The sequence below is a fragment of the Oculina patagonica genome, chromosome 4 (assembly GCF_052425735.1).
Source record: "Oculina patagonica isolate OP01 chromosome 4, crgOcupat, whole genome shotgun sequence".
Taxonomy (NCBI): Eukaryota; Metazoa; Cnidaria; class Anthozoa; order Scleractinia; family Oculinidae; genus Oculina; species Oculina patagonica.
Window position 1 is genome coordinate 10,692,288 of NC_135761.1, and position 18,564 is coordinate 10,710,851.

The 18,564-nt window shown below is 39.0% G+C and overlaps 1 protein-coding gene across 1 annotated transcript; it reads right to left on the reverse strand.

Annotated features, from left to right (window-relative positions):
- Positions 1-44: 44 nt before the first annotated feature.
- Positions 45-18,549, reverse strand: LOC144649521 (copine-3-like). The gene is made up of 16 exons (XM_078509031.1): positions 18,366-18,549; positions 17,116-17,298; positions 16,313-16,387; positions 15,910-15,984; positions 14,901-14,984; positions 14,026-14,115; positions 13,828-13,926; positions 12,549-12,635; positions 12,246-12,305; positions 6,614-6,747; positions 6,251-6,305; positions 6,091-6,142; positions 5,015-5,148; positions 4,125-4,288; positions 3,582-3,651; positions 45-2,710 (listed from the first exon to the last, which is right to left on the reverse strand). The coding sequence occupies exons 1-16, from the start codon at positions 18,528-18,530 to the stop codon at positions 2,603-2,605; spliced, it is 1,635 nt and encodes a 544-aa protein (XP_078365157.1). The 5' UTR covers positions 18,531-18,549; the 3' UTR covers positions 45-2,602.
- Positions 18,550-18,564: the final 15 nt, after the last annotated feature.

Here is an 18,564-nt window from a genome sequence, read left to right on the forward strand (position 1 = left end):
GTTTGGGAGAGCAAGAAATACTGTAAGAACATGTACACACAGTGTTACACCTCACTTTTTGGGTGTGTTACAACGACAACTTTATTGAGTTTTTAAAATTTTCAAACTTTATAGACTTAACTGAGAGTGCTACCCAGCAACCTTTTATTTATTTTTATAACTATTAATACAGTTCTGTAAGATATAATGATCGCTTTTGTGTTCTTTTTTGTGTAATTTGACATCTTTTTAAATTTATCAAGTAGATGGCAAGTAAATAGCCACAAATACTAATTCAAAAATATACATTACAAAGAAAACCTTGCTATATTATATCCACGGAATTTAAAGTGCATGCTTGTGTACAATAGTCTTACTGTATTTTCTAGATTAAACGCTGGGTACGGAATAAATGCCAGATCTCCCAGGTGAAGTTGAAAATAGGCTCCTCCGGTATTTATCTGAGGTATAATAAGCTGTAGGTATATTAGCAAGATACATGTTTGTCAAAAATAATGAATAAAAACCCTTGTTTAATGAACACCGGGCACAAATAAACTGCAGGAGTCAAATAAACGTTGGGCCAAACAGGCTAAGTTTGAAATAAACGCCAGGGGAGTTAAATCAAGAAAATAGGGTACCGGTATTTGGTATTGAGAATCACTGCTCCAAAATACCTTGTAGCCATCAGAATTGAACTTTGTTTTTAACTTGGATAGACAATTCAAAATATAAAGTTTGTGGACCAACTTGGTTTGAATAAAATAATGTACATTACTAGTTAACAGTAATTAAAAATGTTTGTATGTTCCGTAACTAAACTCAAATTTGCCAGATTTGCAAAATTTATACGTGTGATTTTTTGGCTGGCATTGTAACACGATAAACTATAACACATCTTGTCTGTAGGCTTTTGTATGGGTTTGTTTGCAATTTAAAAAAAATGTCTAATTTTTAGTAAAAGTTAATGTACATTGGTTTAATTTATTTTTAAACCAAACTAGAGATTATAACAAGCTCTATCTATTCGATGACTGTACTGCAATCTGGTATTATTAATAGTAAAAATATTTTTTAACGACTGAAAGTACTGCTTGAGCCAGAATTTAATGTACATTGCTTTAATTTATTTTTAAACAAAGTAGATATTATAACAAGTTGTAACTATTCGATGACTGTACTGCAATCTGGTATAATAGAAAAAATATTTTTTTAACGACTGAAAGTACTGCTTTATCCAGAATTCTCCTACACCCAGGAAATTCTAAACTCTTTTCAACATTGTGATGTTCTAGGAACTGAGTTACTCATTTTTAATACAGTCGAAGCTCTCATAAGCGGACACCCTCGGGACGCGAAAAAAGTGTCCGCAACTGGAGCTGGCCGCTTACGAGAATGGTTCTTGTAAGCGGCCACTGTAGGTGTAGGGGATAGATGGCTGCTTACGGGAGCTTGCCCAGCTAACATAATGGTAATATGCATGTTGGTGGTGTTTCGAAATGTAACCGGACGTGGATGACGACAAAACAAACACTGAAATATGGTACTGTAATTATAGTTAAATCATTGTGACGAACGGCGATGTGAAGTTGATTGATTAATGCAAGATACAGAGGTTTTTTTATATGATTTTCTTTGCGGTGTCCGCTTACGGGAGCTTAAAAACAAAGAAAAAGTCTAAGTCGTAATCTCGGAAAGTGTCCGCGGCCGCTTACAGGAATGTCCGCTTACGAGAATGTAAAAATACAGAGTTTGTATGGGAGTAAAAACGGGGTTTCTAACAAGGTGGCCGTAAGTAGAGCTGTCCGCTTACGAGAGTGTCCGTTAAGAGAGCTTCGACTGTACCAGGATTATGCTTTAAATACAGTCGAAGCTCTCTTAACGAACACTCTCGTAAGCGGACAGCTCTACTTACGGCCGCCTGGTTTGAAACCCCGTTTTTAACTCCCATACAAACTCTGTATTTTTACATTCTCGTAAGCGGACATTCCCGTAAGCGGCCGCGGACACTTACAGAGATAACGAGTTAGACTTTTTCTTTGTTTTTGAGCTCCTGTAAGCGGACACCCCAAAGAAAATCCTATAAACAACCTCTGTATCTTGTTCTTACCAATCAACTTTACATCGCCGTTCGTCACAATGAGTCACAATGATTTTACAGTAATTACAGTAACATATTTCAGTGTTTGTTTTGTCGTCATCCACGTCCGGTTACATTTCGAAACACCACTTACACTTACGGCAAGCTCCTGTAAGCGGCCATTTATCCCTTACACCTCTAGTGGCCGCTTATGAGAACCATTCTCGTAAGCGGCCAGCTCCAGTTACGGACACTTTTTTCGCGTCCCGAGGGTGTCCGCTTACGAGAGCTTCGACTGTATTATTCATTCATGGCACAATTTTACCTTCGGCCTCATGAACTATCACATTATAGAAATCTAACCTAATTTGTAGTAATGTGATATTCTATAAAGCATATTCTAGTTAGCTTTTCTATGATTTGAAATAGCACCCCTCCCCCCACCTTTATTAAGCCCTCCTCACAGAATCGATGTCAAATAGGGCTTTCATTTAAACTACACTAAGAAGCAATTTTAAATTTGTTTCACTAATAAACACAGTCTTAGGGTGTTGGCCGTTGCTGTGGTAAAATGTTCCTCGCCCTGAAATAGTCTGTCAATTGCTTGGGTACCTCAGCTAAGACTTCTTTGGCTAATGCAGCAGGAGAAACCTAAAACAGAAGCTTAATATGTTAACTAGTGTCAGTGGCATAAAAATTATAGTCATTGCTTTGAAACAGAAGTTTGTACCTGTTTGAGAGTATGATTATTAAAAAATATTTCACGATTATATATCACTTTATTAAAAACTAGCAATGGTATATTGCAATTCCCGACTTTTGATTGGCTTACAGGCAATGGTATATGAACTCATATACCATTGACCACAAATATCGTAGCCGATAGGCGTTGACGAAAACAGCTAGGGAGCATAAACATTGCAATTCTTTTGGGTGTTTGTAATAAAACAATTATTCCACTCACGCTTGTTGGATATGAGATCATTATAGCTAACTCGGCGCTACACGCCTCGTTGGCTATCTACCATCTCATATCCAATGCGCGCTCATGGAATAATTGTTAAATATGATGCATGTGTACATGTAATAAAATAACCAGTCCTGTTGCATATTGGTTGAAGACATTAAAAAATGAAAATAATGTTGTTTATTTTGAATAGTAATTGGTCAGATTGATGTTTTGGTTTAAAAGTCTACCATATTTTCAGTGTCTATGATATATTGCAATCTTCAACCTTAGACTGACTACATTGTCAGGCAAACAAAAAATAATTAAAAAATTAAAATCCTCAAAATAATTGAGCACTTAAATAATTTTTTAAAAAAAATTCTTATTTAATCTAATTTAAGTTTTTATCGGTAATAATACCAATCACTGGCTGTTTTTTTCCAACCCTGACATACCACAAGATATCTGTTGTGTATGGATGACAGACAACAGGGACTTTCTGAACAACATACAAATAATTGGTTGAATAATAATTAATGTTAAACTTAATTAATTAAATTGTTATAGCCTTACATTCTTGAACTTCCTAAAGGGAACAAACTGAACAATGTCCCTTTGAGCAGCTTTGCCATGTGCCATCAATCTGCAGGTTACAAGGAAATAAAATATATTTTTAGCAAAATAACACAAAATTGAACTGAAAAGTTAATTAGCAAAAGCAAAATCCTTAAATATAATCTGATACTATAACCCAAATTTTAGAGTGCCTTTATAAGGAGGCGGATGGATTATTTTACAAGTGCATGGCACATCAATTAATGTTATTGTTTTTATTTTGTAAATTGTACTGAGCACTAATCATTGTTTATAAAAAAAAAAAAAACGAAAAAAATGTTCATTTACAAGTAGTTACTGTTTGTTAAATAATAGCATTTAGCTACATGCAACAATGTGTTAGTTGTCACAGACAGCACAAATGCAAAATAATTTGTTTTTAAATATTTATTGATAAAGATCTTCAGACAGTATTTAATTTTTTATAATTAAAAATAAGATTTTTTAATGAAGGAACTGTACACACCAAACACTCCACAAACCAAAATGCTGTTCACTTACACTGCATCATCACTGTCTAGCTCTTCCATCATTTGAAAGTCGGCACCTCCAACGCCAACAATGATGATTGACATGGGAAGCCCTGAAGCTGCTACGACGGCCTGTTTGGTCTGCTCCATGTCTGTGATTACTCCATCAGTCAATAGGAGCAGTATGAAGTAGTTCTATTAAGGCAAATTAGTAATAAATTAAAATGAAAAGTTGATACTTTCTGTAGCTGTCATGCAGCCAAGAGTACATAATAAAAGGGAGTGAGTTGTAGGAGGGTTTGTGCCAGGAAATGCACAGAAGGGGAGAAATAGGAGTGCACATTAAGTACACCCAATATTAGGAGGCTCCACCCGATTGGGGTACTTTACAAGTTGGAGTATCTGTTGTGGTTTAATATTATCTTGGGTTTAAAACTTTTCAAACCAGTTTGATTTTTATTTCCCTTTGTTTCAGATTATCATTATGAATATGAGACAATTAAAAATCAAAATCAAACTGGTTTGAAAAATTTTAAACCAAAGACAAAAATTAAACCACTGACAATATTATACAAAAGGGCAGGGAAAATTTTCGTTTAGGTATTTAGAAGGACCTTTCAAATTTAAGTATCTCATGACAAGCATTTCACCAAATAATGAATTCATTTGAATATTTTAAGTGGTTATTCACACTACTAAGCAGTCAGGTATTAACTTACAATAAAAGTCATGAAAAGAAGCGGGATAAAAGGTGACATGGAGTATATAATTATGTTGTGGTTTAATTTTTTTTTGGTTTGCAATTTTTCAAACCAGTTGATTTTTAATTCCTTTTGTTTCAGATTATGAAAAAAATAAAAACCAAACTGGTTTGAAAAAATATTTAAAACAAAAGGCAAATTTAACATATAGAACACTTACAGTGGCAGCTGGGGTTTGAGCTGCTTGCAGTGCAAAGTGTGCCACATGGTTGATGATAGGAGAGATGTTTGTTGGGCCGTAAAGCTGTACACTTTGTATACAGGTTTGATAAGCTTGGACTAAACCAGGGAGACCTACAAAAAATTAACACAAGAGAACTGCAAAATGTTTGAAATTAAAATGCCCTCCGGCCGGGGTTCATCCCGGTTTCTGTGTCCATCACAGAGTTACCTACAGCATTAATTTGCCAGTACCCAATTAACGCCTGCGTCGCACATGGAGGTTGGGTGCCAAGGAACCTGGGGGCTGGAGCTGCTGACCCCAAACCCAGGTAGCAAGAACACCCCGAAAGCCTGCCCTAGCCACAACCCAGCCACGAGCCCCGCCTACCACACCCAGCCCCATCCCAGCACCCGTCACACTGAATGAAATTCAGTGGGAAAAAAAAATATTCAAAGTAAGTCAGAACGCCTCGAGCACTAAACTCAGTGAAGCTACGCAACTCAGTGAAAACTACTAGCACGTGCAACGGCGCACGCATAAGAACACGGCAGGTAACCGCTGACCACGAGAGCGCCGGAAGTTGCCCGAAGCGCTTTGACCAGAAGTAAACGCCATGCATAGGAAATTGCCAGCCCGCCAATGTACGCTAATAAACGCCAAGCCACGCCAACGCCACGCTAATGCCAAGCTAACGCCAGACAACTACAGAACAGCCACAACTAGCTCCTAGTTGTTAACTAAGTTAAATAATATATTTAACTTCATTAAATAATATATTTAACTTCATTAAATAATATATTTAACCTCATTAAAATGTGGGCAGAGAGAGGCACTGTGAGAGTAGAGTATCTTATGCTTGCTGAGAACACAACGCAATGACCCGCCCAGGGCTCAAACCCAGATTGAGTCCAAGGTAAGGTAGAATCTTGCCTGAAGAAGTTTTGCCGGCTAGTTTAATTATTTCAAACTTGCCATAGTCGTTCTAAAAGATGATTGTCAAGAGACTGAGGTAATTGTACACAAATCACATGTACATACAATGTAATTAAGCACTGATTAGAAGAATTTCCTACCTGCACAGTATGGATTATTTGGATTAAAGTTCAGTGGAAACTGATGAGAAACCTAAAATTGAACATGAAATTAGTTCAGACCTGAGGCTGGCTTTCAATTAATTTTCAGCGCATAAAACTGATGAAAGAAAATAGATGCATGGTGTAATATAAACTTTACCTGATATGAGGGTGGAATTCTTGCACCAAAACCAAAGGAAGGAAATAATTTGTCACTGCAAAGGGCAATAAAAGTTTAGTAAAATTTACTTTGTTAGCACTCAGTAATCAATCAAAGCTCTTGTTTTGAAAATTTTGAAGTTTTAGATGTACAGTGAAACCCCCTTAATTTTGACACCAAAGGAACGGGGAAGAGTGTCTGTATTATATGGATGTGTCTGTATAACAGAGGTAGAGTTTATGTGAATTTTAGTTTCTTTCCAAACAGGTGAGCCATTCGTAAAAGAAAGGTGTCTGTACTTTAAGAGGTGTTCATAAGAAGAGGTTCAACAGTATTCTGTATTTTCTATGTGTTGATAATTACCTGTCATAGTCCTGAATGATTTCTCCAACAGCCGTCAGAGCCTGCATGTATTCATTTGGTGCATAGGGGTTGATGTAGTGAAGAGAGGTTGACTGGCCTGGATCACCATTGGAAGCTGTAAAGTCAATACCAACCTGTTGGCCAGTTAAAGAATCAGTGAGTCATCACTTATAAATATTATTGTTTGTGGGAGGCATGTTGGCTCAACTGATCCAGTGTCTGGGTTTGAGCCCTGGCCAGGTCACTTCCTAGTATTCTTGTGCAAGACACTTTACCTTTCCACCCAGGTGTATAAATAGGAACTGGCAAATTTAATGCTGGGGTAACCCTGTGACCTGCTAAAATGGTAGAGTGATTTCAGTTAACCCGTGAAATAGTTATTGTTGTGGCACTAACAAAGTACAACGAAACCAAAGATGGACGCCACGTTTATTCCACCCCCAAGGCATGCTGGGGCAAGCTTAACAATGCATGATGTAACATCCCCCCTTTTGTGAAAAAAAAAAAAAATACAATATTAACACAACAGTGAAAAAAAAAAAAATGAAAGGGTAACAGGTTCGTCCTAACTGATAAACCCTAGTATTGCCAGTTTAAACGGGAACAGTTCAAGGCAAAGTTCAACAACAAGAAAATGTTTGATAGGGTGTTCAAGTTAAATCAATGTCTCTCTAACTCCACACATTGGAGTCCAGTAAGTCTCTTACAGATCCAGACGGACCGGTGCTTTTACAACTCTGCCACAGCGAGTCCTCACTTCGTTGGCTGGTGGTGTAGTACACTCTACTTCATTGTTGACTGACCCGCTTCCTGTGAACTGTGGTGTTTCTTGTACGTCTAAGGCTCTTCGCTCTGGTTGTATGGATCTGTGCAGCCGCGAGTTGTAGGTCGGTTCTGGACAGCAGGTACTGGATTTTCTGAGGTGTCATCGGTACACTTACGGTGGGTAGTGGTTGTCCTAATGGATGACATCCTCCCAGGATGCACTTGGTTGCTGGGACATATAGGTCTCCGCATTAGGTGGTGGGGCTGCAGCCAGCCTGATCTGTGTTCTATTTCTGCGAAGCTCTCCGCCATTAGGAGTGACAACAGTGTAGGACCTGGGTGAGGACACTTTCTTTACAACGCCATGAGGCCAGGCAGAGTGCTTGTGCTTAGGGTTAGGTTTGGCATATACCCACTGGCCAGGCTGAATTTCTTCATGTGCTGTTCCTCCCAGATTTCTGTCATAATATAGCTTGGCTCTGGTTCGACGTGCACCGATTTCAGTTGTGACTGCAACAGGATGTGCGACTTCAGGCTGGAGAAGTGCGAGTGTCATTGGAAGTATGCCCCTTGTGCGTCGGGATATGAGCTTTGGGCTGGTGAATGTTCCTGGCCCTGTTGCGGGGTATTTCTTAGTCCAGCAGTGCCAAATGATATCCTTGTTCTTTTGATACATCCTCTTGACTATCTTCACAGCTGCTTCAGCCTTGCCATTTCCTTGTGGCCAGTACGGAGATGAGGTAACATGTTCAAAACCATATAGAAGCAAATTTGTACTCATCTGATAAACTGCGGACCATTGTCCGTATTAAGCGCACAGGTATCCCAAACCTTGCAAATGTGCTTTGGTCAGCTGCACTACTGTTGCAGTGAGTGTGTTGGGCAGTACACGATTTCGACCCAATCACTGTAATGGCACGTCGTGACCAGATGCCACTTTCCTTCCCACATGAGTATATTTGACTAACCACGGACCATGATTATCTGGGATTCAGCTAAAGGTTTTGGGTATTGCATACTGGGCACAATTAGCAGACATCACTTGTTTTGATATCTGAAGTCATGCCTGGCCAGAAGAGGGACACCTCCGTCATGCAGGAGCCTACTCCAAAATGCGTTCTGTGGATTTTCTCAAGCATAGCTGGTCTCATTGAGCTCGGGATGACTGCTTGCTGGCCTTTATACACTATGCCATCTGCCACAGAGAGTTCATCTTTGAAGGTGTAGTAAGGTCGTACCAATGGATCCACACCTGTTTTGGAAGTTGGCCAGCCAGTCATTATGTGAAGAGATAGCTTTTGCAGTGCTGGATCCATAGCAGTCTGCTCTTGCAAGCATTCCTGAGTAGCCGTGGAGATTCCAGAATTGTCCAAAGCCATTGCTTCTAATTCTACTCGAAATATCTGTTCCCCAGAAAGATTGCTGTGGAAAGCTGTGGGAGAGGGGCTCTGGACAGGGTGTCAGTATGATTGTTGTGACCCTTTCTTGTATTTCACTTCAAATGACCATCGTTGGAGTCTCATGCGCATAGCCTGTAGCCGCCGTGGTGCTTTGTTGAGAGCTTTCTTAAAGATACTCTCTAGTGGCTGATGATCCGTTTGTACTGTGATATCTGACTTTCCATATAGCAGACTGTCCCATTTCTCAAACGCCAAGCATATAGCCAGACATTCCTTTTCAATCACAGCATATCTCTGTTCAGTTTCGGTCAGAGTGTTGGAGTAAAATGCCACTGGTTGATCATTCTGCAAAAGTGCGCCACCGACGCCAACTCCAGACGCACCACCTGAAGGGTTACAGGCAATGCGGATTGAAATAACACAAAACAGGGGCATGCGCAATAAGTTCCTTTGACTCAACAAAAGCTTTGTCATGTGAGTCAGTCCACTGGAAGGGGACATTTTGTGGGTTAATTCTCTTAAAGGCTTGACCACATCACTCAATTTTGGACAAAATCTTGCAAGGAAATGAGCATACCCAAATAACGCTGAACAGCATGTGGGTCTGCAGGTTTTGGCATTCTGGAGATTGCCTCGACCATGGATGGAGCTGGGCTAACCCCTTCAGGACTGAGCTGGAATCCCATGAAAATCACCTTTTGGGTTTTGAACCTCCACTTGGCTGGGTTCAGCTTGAGTTTCACTTGTTGCATTCGCTGCAGGAAATGGTAAAGATTCTCATCATGATCTCTCTCGGCCTCCTCCTGTGTTTGTCCACAGCCATAGATAAGAACATCGTCAGCAATGTTGCAGATACCTTTCAATCCTGCAAGGGCTTCCTGCTGTCTCGCTTGATACTCCTCGGGTCCACTTGAAACTCCGTAGGGCAGTCGAAGCCACCGGTACCTGCCAAAAGGAGTATGGAAGTTGTGCCACGAATAAGAATATTTGTGAACCGACATCATCTGCAACAGAAAACACTTTGCACCGTTCAGTTGCGGCAAGATGTCCTCGAAGCGGGGAATTGGATGCTTGGGGACTTTATAGCCTTGTTAATGTGTTTGATGGTTAAGCAGATTCTAAATTTGTCCTTTTCTCTTAATTTCATTTACTGCACCAAGCTGTTGGCTCATACTGTCGACAAATCTTTCCTTCACTTTCCATCTTTCTAGCTGCTCTTTGATTTTGGCGTGTCTTGCTACTGGCTGCCGGTGGATGGCATCAGGACTGGGGTGACTTTGGGTCTAAATCAAGAAACTGGCTTTCCGAACTGTCCCAATCCTGTATGCACACAGGAAATGCTTTAAGAACCCACTCAAGAGTCACTTGGAGGGAGGGATGGCAACGATTTTGGATGCGGAACACAAACACGTGATCTGTATTGTTCTGTGGCTTAGGCAGGTCCGGCATGAATTCTCAGGTGTTGGCAGTTGTACTGGGGGCTCAGAGTGGGGTGCTCCATTGTTGCAGTGCTTCGTGATGTTCCAAGTGAATTAATTTCATCTGCACGGATCTTCACCAGCCCTAGCTTTACACAGTCTGAGCCAGACAGGAGGGGTGGCTTTCCTTGTATTGTGAGTCCCTCAAGACATGAAATGTGAGGAGGTGGTACCCTGCTGTGGTTTCAGCTAGTAAATCCAGTTTACCCATAGGTGTGAGCTTAGAGTTGTCATAGGTGAATAAGGTTGCTTTACTAGAGGTGAGGTAGTTTGTGATCTTCTGCCCAGGAGGGATCAATGTTTGAGCAAGTTTTTCTGCAGTGTGTTACAAGTAGAGGCGGTATCTAACTGCACCCTGATCGATTTGGTTAGGTCCTTGGTCACACCCAGTTTCAAGTGGCTGAAGAATTTACGGCCCACCGTCGTGCCATGAATATTTTGTGAAGTGCTGTAGACACTTTGGGCATACTTTTCTGGTTTGATATCCACCTCAAAGAGATCAGTTTCGTACTCCTCCCCTAAGCTGGCATCAAGTTGGTGTGCCTGGGTGGAGCTGGCTAAAGGGGGTGCTCCCATTTGACAGGCACGGGCAAAGTGTCCGATTCTCCCACAGCCCTTCCTAGCGCATCGCTTGTTTGAAGCTGGGCATACAGATCGAGGGTGTGGAGGACCTGCACAATACTGACAGGTGTCTGTTTTGCGCTGGCGGTTAAAAGGATCCTGACCCCATTTTTGCTCGGACTTGGAGGGTGTCTTTGTGCCTTTGTAGTTACCCTGGCCCCAGTTTTGCTCTGGCTTTGAGGGTGTCTTTGTGCTAGTGTAGTTAACTTGTTCTGTGGGGCCTTTAGCTTGCTGCATTATTGCTTTAGCTTTCTCACATTGCTCAAAGTTCTTAGCTACTTGTAACATTGTCTTAAATGAGACTACTTCTTTCGTTGTTTTATCTCTGTGGCCCTTATCTAGGAGTTTTGACATCAGTCTCTCGTTGTTGATCCCTGATATGAATTTATCTCTGAGTAATTGGTCTTCACATTTATCACAGTACTCAAGTCTCCTACCTTGTTGTTTAACTCGTCCTTCCCAGGCAGTGACAGATTCTTGGACTTCCTGTCGCATTTGAGCGAACTTTGTCCGTTCAGTTAAGACTCCTTCACTCGCGAGGAAATGTTCCTTTAAGTGTTCGAGTATAACTTTCGGTTCTTTCTTTTCTTCTTCGGACAGTTGAAAGCCCTGCACGAGATTTTCGAGTTCTTCGTTACCAGCAATGGCGGAACGGAATGCTGCTAAAGCTTTTCCTTTTGCGAGCCATTTAGGCTCCACAGGCACGGGGTCCTCTCCTTCTGCTGGTGCTTCGGGTGGAGGTTCGCTATCGAACCAGCCGTTGAGCTCACACCAATCTTGAAAACTTTGAATGAACTTTTCGCAGTTTCTTCGTGGATCTCCCGTGGTTGTGAACTTTGGGAGCATTACAGCGGCGACTCCTTGTCCTGACGAGGTCGCCATCATTAGATTTATTGATTTACATCAGCTGGAAGCAAACTTCTGACACCATGTTGTGGCACTAACAAAGTACAACGAAACCAAAGATGGACGCCACGTTTATTCCCACCCCCAAGGCATGCTGGGGCAAGCTTAACAATGCATGATGTAACATTATTACACTTTTAGATACTATTAGACACAAATTCCATTGTTTTCTTTTGTTTCCTTTCGACTATTACACACAAATTGGTAGATATTGTTTCACGGGTTAAATGAAATCACTCTAACTGCAGTAATTCAGACTACTAATATTATTACTAACATCCCACTCTGCAAGGAGGTAAAGAAACACCCTTGTCTCTTAATGCTATGGAAACTAGGATAAGCTGTAGTCGATCTTATATCACATTCAATTTTTGACTTTCTGATTGAATTAAAAAAAATACTTAAAAAAATAAAGAAATTATCTGACTATCTTTTCCAATGGAACATAATTCCTAAACTCACCGTAAAGTTGAGTTGACAGCCACCCTGGATGAAGTCTAAAAATGAAGACACTTTAACAATCTACAAAGGAGATATATCAACAAAAGATCAATAATAATTATTTAATATTAAATTAATTAAAAGTATGGCAACACTAAACCTTTTGTTTTAAGGAAACTTTGCAGGAAAAACAGTTTTTTAATAATTTAAACTGACTAAAATATTAAGTTTTTCAACTTCCTGTATTTGGACAATTATTTACAAAAGGCACAATAAATCCATAAACTATAATTATAATATTATTAATATCAATTTGGAACTTACCTCACACTTTGACAGGAAAACTACTCCAGAGTTCTTGTACCCACGCTTTTTCTTTTGCTTCTTTTCATTTATACATGGCCACTGAATCTAGAAATTGAAAGTGCCAACACTGTTACCATTTTATCAGTTGAAAAAAAAAAAAGCTGACAATTGTGCAAAGGAAAAACAACAAATGAACATGTATCTATGTTGTAAGTCAATAATAATAATAATAATAATAATAATAATAATAATAATAATAATAATAATAATAGCGATAACCCTTCACTACATACGTACTGTTACAAGTAATAGTTCTCACTATAAAGCTGCCCCCGCCTTTTTATAATTTGTTTTACAGCAATAATCTAGGATTAGTGGAGTCTTTTGTCGCCTTTAATTATTGATGCCGATGGACTGCACAATTAGGCTTCTTTTTTACTGTGCAATGTATGTCATAACATTGTTTGCTGCAGAATTTCTTGTTGTGTGACACCGTTGCATCCTAAAAATATTAATTCACAAGTTCAAGTCGAATATATAACCTAGCGCGCGGAAATATTAACCTAGCGGAAATACACATAACACATTATTTGTGGTGACAACACGCAAGCTTATTTCCTGGCTTATAACATTCAAAATTAACTTTAATACTAACAATAATTTCCAGGCCAAAAAGCCTAAAAATTCCGCGAGTAACAAAATATGGCACAGTTCAAAGATTCAAGAAAACAATTTTTGATTCTTATTCAACCCACTCTTTGGATCAAATAATCTGACAGTTTGTTAGCGAAACGAATTACCTTGTATTACATTTTTGTTTATTACTCGTTGTATTAAAGATGTATACGATACAAACCCTCGAAAGCAAACGTTGACGCTCGAACCAGCTCTTGGAACACACGTAGCCAAGAACACGAAACCAATTGCTCGAAATCTTTCGACGTATTACTAACAACTGCTTTAAATATTACTTAAAGCAGAGAAACCGCTCGAACAAATCTGTGAACACGCGTAAACCAAAACCGGAAAACGAAATGCTGCTAGAAGATGGCGAAGCTCGAAGGTGACGAAACGCGACCTCGTGGTTGCAAGTACCCGACACCACCGTGCGCGCTTGCTAAAATATTACCCGAGACGACTGTGCGCGCCTAGTTTTGTCAAATCGAGAATGCTTCGCCCATTACAAAGCCTTTTACGGTACTTAATATATAATAAATGCTAAGTTCATTCAATTTTCAGCAAACAATAAATCTTTGGAGCACAATAATTGATAAAAAAATGATTATGCAAACTTTACCCCTCTAGGCTGTTGAATAGAACACATCTCACGAAGATTTGTGGTAAATGTGCCAATGAAGTCATGTGACCCATCTGAATCCCAATCAAAACATGAAATCTGAAAGGCATGATATATAATTTTGTTGAGTAAATTTGCATTCTCACTAATGAGGATAATTTTATAAAGAGTAAGAAAAAAAAATACAATAAAACTTACTCTTATGGTCCTGTCATAATCTCCGTTGCAGAGTTGTTGAACTGGAATTTGAAATGGCTTCCATTTGGGATTCAAATTGTTTTGAATAACCTACAAAATTAGAAAAAATTGGCAAAAATAACTCTGTAACAGCATCATACATACAGAGATGGAAATTTGCTCTCACCGACACCCTCCCACCAGGATCAGTCTCAGCCCTTTGAAGTAACAAAATAATACAAATTATACAATTTTTGTGCATTATTTTGTTAAAGATCACTCACCGAAATCCATTCACAGTCATTACTAGAACTCTGATATCTACAAGGGCCCAGTGTAAGATTTAATAGATACTGTTGCTTGCATCTAAGTGTGAACATGTGCCGCCAAAACATGATCTTAATGGATATTAAATGTGGCATGATTGGTTATCAAACCCTTAAAGTTTGGCAGACTGTAAGGGCAACTTTTGCGTCGAAAATTCAACAAATTGGGTTTCAAAATGGCAGAAAGTTTGGATATAGAGACTTCTTCTGAAAAATTGATCCTTTGCAGGTTCACTTGAATCACTTCTAGATAGTATAAAGTTTCACCCGTCCTCAGTGTTTATGGTTAGCATTTTGAGTGCGAAAGGTGGAGTTACGGACTGCTAAACTTCATATGTTTGATGACCAATATAATCATGCCACGTTTAGTACCCAATTAGATCATGTTTCGGCAGCACATGTTCACGCTTAGATGCAAGCGACAGTAAAATAGAGCACTGAATGTTTAGAAAACACAACTTTTAATGACAAATGTTGACCTTTACATATAGTTTAAATGTTCATGAGGTGTATACTTCTTATTTTTGGTTAGCAGGGCTACACACCAATTTTCAGTATCTAGAAACTGACCTCTGTTCTATGTACAACAACAAAAGTTCCATCTTCTTTTGATCTTGCAAACTCTAAATAAGGGTCACTCTTTCCAAGAAAATCCTGTATAGAAACAAAAACATGGCACAGCAGTTAAAAATGTCTAGTTTATGAATGGTGATTGAAAATATATACAATTTTATACTGACAAAGATAATTATTAAGAAACCACAGCTCAAGTCCTGAAAATGAAAATAAGATATGAATTATAGAATGCTTTTGACTTACCGGTAACTAGTTTAAATTAATAATATTGTTTGTCTCAAGACGTAGTGTCACTTGTGATGTAGGTCGACTGGTCGGGTGTAACCTTATAAAGCACGCTGCTGCGCTGTGATTGGTTGGTTTTCAACAGCTGTGATTAGTGCGGCAAAGTTTTCATCGGCGAGGCTGGAAGACCTATGCAAGACAGAATCAAAGAACACGACCGGGACATCCGACTCGCCCGTATCCAGACCTCCGCCGTTTCAGAGCACACCCACAACACCGGACACTACCCGCTTTGGAATGAGGTAAAGTTCATTGATCATGAACCACACTGGTACACACGCAATTCAGATAAGACTTCACCCTAACAATATCAACAGGGATAGTGGAATTGAAATTCCCGAAGCATGGTTGCCCACGATCAAAAAACACAACACCAGGAGAACGGAACGACAGCGGACCCGTGAGGGAACAACAGCACATCGGAACAGCGAGGATCGACATGCACCAATCACAACTGTTGAAAACCAACCAATCACAGCGCAGCAGCATGCTTTATAAGGTTACACCCGACCAGTCGACCTTATCGCCTGATGAACACTAGCAGTGTGCAGTCGAAACGTCACGATCTACATCACAAGTGACACTACGTCGTGAGACAAACAAAAAATACTTTATTATTATTGTACTCTACCACGATGATTAACCACAACATTTTTTACGATATTAGTTTAAATTAATATGTGTTATCTAAATTTAGCTAGATCATATGATCACTAACCTTCTTGTCAAGTTTTTCTGCTCTAAACTGTAAACACACTTCGTCACTTCCACCCGAAACTTCTTCTGCCACCACCTGATAATAATGAAATAATACTTCAGTCTGTAACTCTATTGTTATTCCTTGCAATGACTTGTTTTTTTTTTAAATAATTATTATATGACACAGCGAGTTTGACAAGTGTAATAATTTTATTGATAATAAAGAATTGTATTGTCTAAAAAATTTTCTACCAGGCTTCTATAGGTAGTAATCTTGAAAGATTATAATAATTGAGATGTAATGATCAGACTGAATTCATAATTTCAGGCAGACTGAACATTATACCATCGTTGTCATTGTTATAACAATATAAAATGGCAGAATCATTCACTAACAGAAAAAAGCAATAAACTCAACTCACTGTTATAGAACCAGCTTGATTCTGAGAAGCACCTTTCAGTGCTAATGCCTTTGTGTATGTTCCAGATGATACAAGCTGAAACAGATTTAAATGAGACACCGGTAATAAATAATCATACATTAGTTAACGGAGAGATTTTCTGTTGGCCAGCAGGTGATCACCTTGTGCACGTGCATTTGGCTCTTTGCCATGGAGGTTTGCCCTCATGGTTTGCTTTGAGTAGCTAGAGCCTTACTATTTAGTAGAAATCAAACCGACCTGTAGTTCAGTGGTTGATTTAGGGAAAGGGCCTAGGCCCCCATCTTATTTTTAGGCCAAAGAAAAAATTATTAGGTTGAGAAAAATTATTTTTCGAGAGCAGGCCCCCCTCTTATTCTAGGGTGTGGATGATCAGACCCCCACTAACCTGAAGGTCTTGATCTGCCACTGGAGTTTACAAATTTTCAGCTTACGACTCCATTGCTTATGATCCAGTAATAAGTAGATTGTCGGAGTTGAAGCAGAAAAGAAGCATTTGGAGGGCCTGAGAACTAGCATTGTGATTGGTGTGCTCCTCTGCTTCTGCTTGAAACTATGACAATCAAGTCAGTTTCACTGGATCATAAGTAACAAAGTCATAAGCAAAATCATAAGAAAATGGAAACATTTTCAATTGATTCTTCAGACTCTGATTCCATTGAGCTAATGACTTTGCTTGTGGCTCCGATTTTCGATCTTCAGTAGGTCATAAGGGACTCTCGTTAAGTCTCCAACTACCAATCCATCTCTACTGAAAACTATATTTTACAATACTAAAAAATTACCTGACCCAAAGTGACTTCCATTTCTCCTAAAAAATCTGCAGTCTTAAGATTTGGTGAATTTGGATTGTCGATATCATAAATGAAGAACTTCAACTTTTGTAGCTCCTCAAAAAAGTAGTCCACGATTACAGCTTTTGAAAATTGAGGGTTCAATGTGTTATCCAACCTCTCTGTTCGTCCAACCTACAACAGAAACATTTATAAAAAAAGTGTATTAAACTAAAATGTTTATTAGGTTATATCAATAGTAATTAGACTGGGTGAAATATTTCAGGGAGTAATGGGTGAAGACTAAAAAATTAAGGAAACCTCTATATAATATTACAGACATCTCACATGTATTGGTCGACTTCACATACACTGGAATCAGGTTAAGCGTTTAACGGTCTCAATTGTCGCATTCGTTGTCACAGTTGATTGATTGCATTGTAAGGCAAAATGACAGATGTTGTTAGGCATGCTCACAACATCCTGTCTTGGAAAAAGCATGTTGTCATGCGTCCAGCGACTAATACTAGAAGAGGTGTTCATGTCTTGGACCTTATTATGGCGATTGAAGATTAATAAGATCCAAAACACATTAACACCTCTTCTAGTAATATAATTCCCATGCAAAAATGCTTTCACTGGATGAGTGACAAGGTGCTTTTTCCCAGACAGAACGTTGTCACTTCCGCCTAGCAACATCTGTCATTTTGCCTTGCAATGCAATCAATCAACTGTGACAATGAACGCGACAACAAAGACCATTAAACGCTCAAACCTTAAACTGCTGTTGTCTCTATACCTTCTATAGTACAAAAGAAATTACTTTTGTATCAAAGAGGTTTGACTATACAAAACTAAAAAAACTACGCAATTATACCAAGTCAATTCGTGTAAAATATGAAAACATTTCTGATATATTCAGTAGATAAGCCAAGATACTAGACAGAACATCTTGCTGCTCACATTTTGTGGACTTAGGTTTTCATCTGACAATATAATTTTCCCATTAAAAATTGGAGTCAAAATAGGCGGGAATTTTTTAATTCACAAACAAACAGGCGACAAAAGCTCGTTTTATACTTTATAACTAATTACAATTAACATAAAAGCTTAATTTAATTCTAACGAGTACATCCAAGCAAAAAGCAATAAATAAATAAGCTTTTAAAGACATAAGCTACAAATAACAAATACATGAAGAGTAAAGCTCAAACAATGTACTTTATAAGAACTCGAATAATATACAAGCAGACATAATTTACCTCAAACCAGCTGCCGTCTTTCATCATCATGACAACGGCCATAGGATCAGACTTGGACATCACATCTTTATCCTGTAGATTCCTGCAAGAAATGTTCATCTGAACACGAGTAACACACTGAGACATTGAAGGTGCACTTGGCGGTGGTCCGAACGATGCCTGCATCTTGAGGAATAGTTTGTTCTTTCTTTCTTCCGGG

Excerpts from the sequence above, each read along its gene's own strand:
- LOC144649521 (XM_078509031.1), bottom strand. The coding sequence starts at position 18,530 with ATGCAGGCATCGTTCGGACCACCGCCAAGTGCACCTTCAATGTCTCAG. Across the intron at positions 14,985-15,909 it reads CAGAAAAACTTGACAAGAAG|GATTTTCTTGGAAAGAGTGA; the intron begins GTTAGTGATCAT and ends GTTTCTATACAG. Across the intron at positions 6,748-12,245 it reads GCTGTCAACTCAACTTTACG|GTTGGTATTGACTTTACAGC; the intron begins GTGAGTTTAGGA and ends ACTGGCCAACAG.